Source organism: Hypomesus nipponensis, chromosome 20 (genome assembly GCF_054491055.1).
Source record: "Hypomesus nipponensis isolate SF chromosome 20, ASM5449105v1, whole genome shotgun sequence".
NCBI lineage: Eukaryota > Metazoa > Chordata > Actinopteri > Osmeriformes > Osmeridae > Hypomesus > Hypomesus nipponensis.
The window spans coordinates 10,897,707-10,903,973 of record NC_140380.1 but is presented as its reverse complement, the minus strand read 5'-3'; the positions used below and the strand labels follow the sequence as shown (position 1 = coordinate 10,903,973).

Sequence of the window (6,267 nt, the reverse complement as noted above, 5' to 3'; positions counted from 1 at the left end):
GAGTTGTATATACACTAATATGGTAACGCCTAAAATCAATATCCCCAGAAATGATGATGACCTAACATTGCCTAGTGGGCAGCGATGCTGAAAAAGGCCCGTTTTCCGCTTGGAAGCAAGATGGCTAGAGGCATGGTGGAATATTTTTTTTATTATTATTTATTTTGTAGACGTTAACGGGCCTTTTTTCTGCGGGAGCTGCAGTCCAGTGATGTTAAATTACGCTGTACAGAACAGGCCGGGTTTCTTAAATCAGCACGTGCCTCGTTACTGGTGCTCTCCGTGGTAGGCTATGACAGATCAATCCGCAGCTATGGGTCACGGCTGCCCATGGATTTGTAATATTATTATTTTTTAATTAAGGTAGACAAAATCCTCTAAAATCCACTAAATCCTAGCTCATAAAATCCTAAAACGATTTTTTTTCCCCAGACAGAATAAACAGTCATTCGCTCACTGTAGCCTAATGTTTTTGTTTGAAAGATAAACCATTAGTTTGCTTTTCAATGGAACCCCCTGATCGATTTTCCTGACAATGGTTTGAGGAACCTATAATGGTAAATTTGTAAACCATGGCCAACGTTTGGATTAAGTTGGTGGAGCCAAGTGTGCTTCTTAAATCAGTTACAAGGACCTAAACACGAGGCCAAATTAAATTAAATGTACAAAATATTCAGACCTATAAAATATATATTTTTTATGAATCAGCTTATTGATAAAGTTAATGTTTGTGACCAGGCCTCTTGTCTACTGCTTCCTGTCACTTCCGGCCAGGTGGTGTTGCACCACAACATGAATGTGTTTAAAGTTTAGTCCACAAACAAAGTGTCTTTCAGCATAAACTGGGATGTGGGGTACGTGCTTCTTTTTACATAAAGTTATTATTATTACTACCGTAGTCCGGGAAAGTGGGCCGATGACACAATAGCTTCGTTGGCTTCCTACACTTTATGTAGGCTAGGCCTAAGTTATACTCCTTGTGCAAAGTTATAACTTGATGTGCTGTGCTGAAACACCCTGAAGGTAATAAGGCTAAGCACAAGATCTAAATTTCATTTGCTCCCATTACTGATTTAAAGTCTTGATTCAAACCTCTGTTTGTAGGCTATTTAATTTTTCATGCGCTTATTTAAAAAGAAGTTCACATGACGAACGTTGACAAACGTTGCCATGATGTCACTTCCTATGTCTATCTTAAGTCTCTTCACATGTCTACCCTAAGTCCTCTTTTCTTCCTGTAAGGAGGGTACACAGCGGGGACGAGCCACCACAGCATGGACAACTTGTAACTCTCACCCTCCGAGAGAAATCTCCATCACACGCTGGGCGAGGGTCCTGACTCAAGCAGGTGGGTCATGATCATAAAAGACCGTTTAATCTGCCCTCCGTGTATATCTGGCAGCCGTGGACAACTTCATTTTACGACTGTGAGCCTCTTTGAAAGATGAGGTTGGCTACAGGCTTCTACACAGGCCTGCACGTTTTATTATAATAATAATCACGACAATAACATAACATTAGCCCCATTATAATGCTAACAATTAGACCTATATTGTAAAGTATAACTTACTGAACTATATACTATAATAAGCTAAATATTTTTAGTTGACATAATGATACCCCGGTTGCCAGACGCATTCAATATCGATGCGACCAAATATTTCCATCCTTTGCCGTATATGACAAAAATAAACGTTTTACTTACACACACACATAAAACAATTAAACACACACACGCGCTCTCTCTCGCTCTCTCTCTGAAATATAGCCAAAGAGGGAAATAGGCCTACATAGCTTATCCTATATCCAATATTCTAGAGTATATTTCCTTTCAGTTTTAAGAAGGATCATTGGGTTACTGTTTGTCTTTCGGCAGACGTAACTTTTAAAAATGATCAAACACTTTAAAATGACTAGTTAAAAAGTAGCTCAAACAATAGAATGAAAATAACTCAGTATGTGGTATCATAAGTTTTAATAATAAAAGTATTGAATTACAAATGGAAAACAGACCGAGGCCCATGAAGATGGGTACATGTAGGCCCAACATATTTCGATTATTTCAACGAAAGTGCAAAGCAACGGGGTAGGATAATTAATTAAATTATAAGAGCTGAATTTATGAAATTACTTGTGCAGTTTATGATTAACATATTTTCATAAGAATTGGTATTCAAAACATCCCAAAACCACAGTATGGCGAATAGATTAAGATATCTTTTAGCCAATAAAACAGCAATAATAATAATAATAGGGAGAATACAAATAATAGGCTAATAGTAATAACTCTTTTATTCTATTGCAGTCTCTCATTTTTTAAAATATGAACCTGGTGGATATGATAGGCTAGCCTATATAACAGGAAAGCATTGAAATTATTTCGTTGAATAAGCACACGGTTGAATAAATATTTGCAATATTGTAATTGTTCTGTTAAAAAGGCAATGTGTAGGATATATATATATAATTACATATCATATTGTAAAGACAAAATATTTACATTTCAAACAATTGCTTTTTTGCACTAGGCCTATAGTAAATGTTCTGGTGAACAGATGTCGTCTTCGATATCAACATCGTCCTCGTTTTCTTCGATCATGTATGAGTCCGCGTTGATCCCCCTTTTGCTAATGTCCTCAGTGCTTTTTTCGTTGATCTCACTCTCGCTTGAGTTTTCCACCGATCTATCTAAGTCATTAGAATTTTTCTGGTCGTCCTGCGTTTTCCTTAGCTGTTTCTTATGCTTCATCCGTCTGTTTTGAAACCATGTTTTCACCTGCGCGGAAAATGTTGAATATTTCATAAACTGATTTCCAAACAAGGCGGCCAATGTATTAAAATGTTGAACCGTAGTCATCATCAACGCTCATCAAGACCCCTCCGTCTAATGGACACAAATGGTTCCATAACGGTGACAAAATGGTGCCTTAAGCTAATTCCTCTTACCTGAGTTTCTGAAAGGCTTAGCGCTGTTGCCAACTCCACTCGCTCGGGTGTAGAAAGATACCGTTGAATTTCAAATCTCTTCTCCAGGCCAGATAATTGGGAGTCAGAAAAGACAGTTCTTGCCTTTCTGCGTCTGCAATGCTTGCCCGGTAAATCCGGATGGTGCTGAAATAACGCCGGCATTTGCATTCCTTAAAAAAAAAAGAATTCAAAATTATTAGACGACATAATCAAGATCAAACAAGTTGATTTTGTTTGTTGTTAATTTTGCTACTGAATAAAAGTACATAGGGGCATAGTGCATTTTCTTGTTTCATTAAAGTTATTTTAACCCGGTTAAGTAGGCCCATCAGTGATTGCTTGTCAACAATGTTACTTAATAAAATAGCCTACAGAACATAGTAGTTTTACGCATGTGTTTTAAATTGCAGAATAACAGCTGGTTCAAAGTGTTGTTTATATGTTGCTTCCTGGTTAGTCCTTATTTATGCCCATTTCAGCGTAGCCTAGTTTTCTAGTAAACTATAAACATGTTCAAAACGATTAGAAATACAATTGTTGTTTTTTGTGTGCTTGCTCTTTAGATAATACTAACCTAGAAACATCACTAAATAATCTACTCTGATAGTACTAAACACGTTCAACAGACCTATTTATGCATGCCCAGTGGTCGTAGCTTACCAGATGTAAAGAAGTATTGGTGATGCTCTGGCTTGTGGAGAGGATGGTGCGGATGAGGCGCCAGTATCGGTGTGGGCATCAGTGGATATCCATATTCTAGGAGAGGCATCCGGGACGCAAGAGAGGTGGAAAACGGCGAGTGAAATACATCTCTTAGGGGCTTCGGTTTGTGTAATAAGATATCTTCGATAAAGAACGACGTTGACCTCTGGACGGGCACCTGAGGCACCGGAGACGTATAGTTCAGATTCATATTATTTTAACCAACTTGGGTCCGTAAAATGTTGGTGATGTTGTGCGAACGTGTTGCCTCGTTCTCCAGTCTCAAGCGCTTGATAGTAGTCTTCGTGTCAGATAGTATACTGCCAGGTAGATTACTCTACTATTAATTCAGTGGGAGGTAGATTACTATTTATCCAAGGATAGCGACAGTGGCAGATAGGCAAATTGATTTGTAATCAGCCAATAGCACGACGGTGGGGCGGGGAAAAGAATTACTGTCACATGGATTAATTTAGAGTGACGGCAACGGAGAGGGAGGGCCGCTCGCCATGGTGCTGAAAACGCCTTTCCCTGGAGAGTCAGTCAGGTGCTTCCAACTGCGCCTTAGTCAAACTTGATTTCATTCGCTTCCTTTCCATGGATGTTAAAAAGATGGAAGCTGATGCTGGACTGAAACACACTCATGTCGTTGACAACATGTTTTTTTCAACGTACACAGTTTCTAAAATGACCTCAGACATATAGCCTAATTATTTTTGATATGATGGAACAGTTACTTGATAAAAAAGACTGCATTTATAAAAAAGTAATCACATATAATAATGTGTTGTCTTGTAGGCCACATTTATTGTTGTTCCAAGTCGAGTGAAAGTGAAGGGTCAGTGTTCTTCACAGCGTTATTTTGTGATTTCGGACGGATGTGTCGCAGGGGGAGAACACGTATATCTGGTAATTCCGCCCTAAATTAGCTGTAATTGTTGGTATTAAAATCCGTGAGAGTACAAGTGGCTGCTCCATGCGCCATTTAGACAACGGAAGCAGTAATTTGTTGATATCGTGTTGTCATCACATTTCCAATCACTCTAGATAATGTGAAAGTGTCTTAATGTAGGCAGAATTCTCGCTGCAATGCTATTAGGCAATTAGAGAAGATGTTAAAGCGGAAGTAGTAGTCCTTGGGCACAAGGACAGGATTTCCATCAGGTGGACTGAACAAATTAATTACTGGATTCAATTACGCACGAAAGTACATTACTGTGCCAAATCTAAAACATGTCCTCCATGTGTATGAGCTTGTATAAGTTAAATGGATGTGCACCTTCAGTGACTCCAAGCGCAATTTATCAGGAGTTTAATGAACTTGGAAATATGACAGCTCCAGGCGCAGTGGTGCCATTGTACAGTCCTGTTTTATATCCCAGTTTATCAGCCTACTTGAATGCCCGTCGAGTGCACCATCGTTCAGTACATTGACGACTGGACTGTGCTTGATCATATAATATACTTTTTTCTGTGCCGAAAGTAAAACTATTTTATGTATGAAGCTAATGCTCAAATACACAGTTTCAAGCAGGGGTCTTTTTGCTAAATGGAGACGGCTTCAAAGTTGTATCAACCTGTACCCCAATCCCGCTTACAGAGAACATCGGGATAACTAGTTGCTTTTAGAGGTGAATTAGAAAGTAAATGAACAAATGGTGATGAAATCGTCTTTGCGCGGATAGTAAATGGGATCCGTTCTTAAGGTGGCGTTAAGCGGCTTTTAACAGCCATTTCATCAAGTAAAATTCGAATCCAGGGAGGCAGTGCGTCAATCCGAAGTGGGACATTTCGGTAAGAGGCTTGTGGCAGCCTCAAACAAACCAAGTCGTTTTTTTTCGGTGAAATTGTATTCATTGATCTTGTGTCAATAGCGAAAACTCGTTCAATCGAATGCACAGTAGGCATACACACAGGCCTATGTTTGATTTAGTTTTTTTAAGAATATCAAATAAGCATTTTCTGGACACTCAACCCTACTGTATTCACTTAATTCTTGAGGATTTTATAAAACAAATAATATATCGGCGTGGCCCTGTGCACCAAATTCTTCCCTTTTTTACGGCACGGATGGTACCATGTTTACTAGTATTATTGTATGATTGTATCTGTCATTAATAGAAACTCTTCTCCAGTCTTAAGGATTTCAATATTAATAATTATGAACTATTGAAAAGTAATTACCTGATTTTTTTTTCTTCAGAAATACAATGAAAATATGTCCAGGAAAATATTATTAACGAGTCCGATTTCCAAATTTGACTTATTGCAAAGACTCATTATTCCTGTACCATAAACCTTGATGTTCAACTTTATTGTGCTTGGTTGTACAAATGTAAGCACTCAATATAGACAGTAGATGGTTATTATGGATATCATGAGATGTCAAAATTCTCTTTCATGGAATGCACATTTAATATAAAATGAAAATAAATCACGAGCTAGGTTCCCCCAACAGTTTTTATTTGAATCATTTGAAAATCTAGAGCCCTTTCAGTTCCAGCAGGAGACAGTTGGGCCATATTGACTTTAGAAAACAGAGGACAACTCTGATTGGCTCTCTTATCATAATACATCTTATGGTGTCATATCAGTCTT

The 6,267-nt window shown here is 38.2% G+C and overlaps 1 protein-coding gene across 1 annotated transcript; it reads right to left on the bottom strand.

Moving 5' to 3' along the window:
* Nucleotides 1-2,530: 2,530 nt before the first annotated feature.
* bsx (brain-specific homeobox) lies at nt 2,531-3,880 on the bottom strand. Its single transcript, XM_084684233.1, has 3 exons — nt 3,628-3,880; nt 2,947-3,137; nt 2,531-2,776 (listed from the first exon to the last, which is right to left on the bottom strand). The coding sequence occupies exons 1-3, from the start codon at nt 3,878-3,880 to the stop codon at nt 2,531-2,533; spliced, it is 690 nt and encodes a 229-aa protein (XP_084540359.1).
* Nucleotides 3,881-6,267: the final 2,387 nt, after the last annotated feature.

What these genes read in the sequence shown, in the direction of transcription:
- bsx (XM_084684233.1), bottom strand. Translation starts at nt 3,880, where the DNA reads ATGAATCTGAACTATACGTCTCCGGTGCCTCAGGTGCCCGTCCAGAGG. An exon ending in CCAATACTTCTTTACATCTG is followed by an intron (nt 3,138 to 3,627) that starts GTAAGCTACGAC and finishes TTTTTTTTTAAG; the next exon opens with GAATGCAAATGCCGGCGTTA. An exon ending in TAAGCCTTTCAGAAACTCAG is followed by an intron (nt 2,777 to 2,946) that starts GTAAGAGGAATT and finishes TTTTCCGCGCAG; the next exon opens with GTGAAAACATGGTTTCAAAA.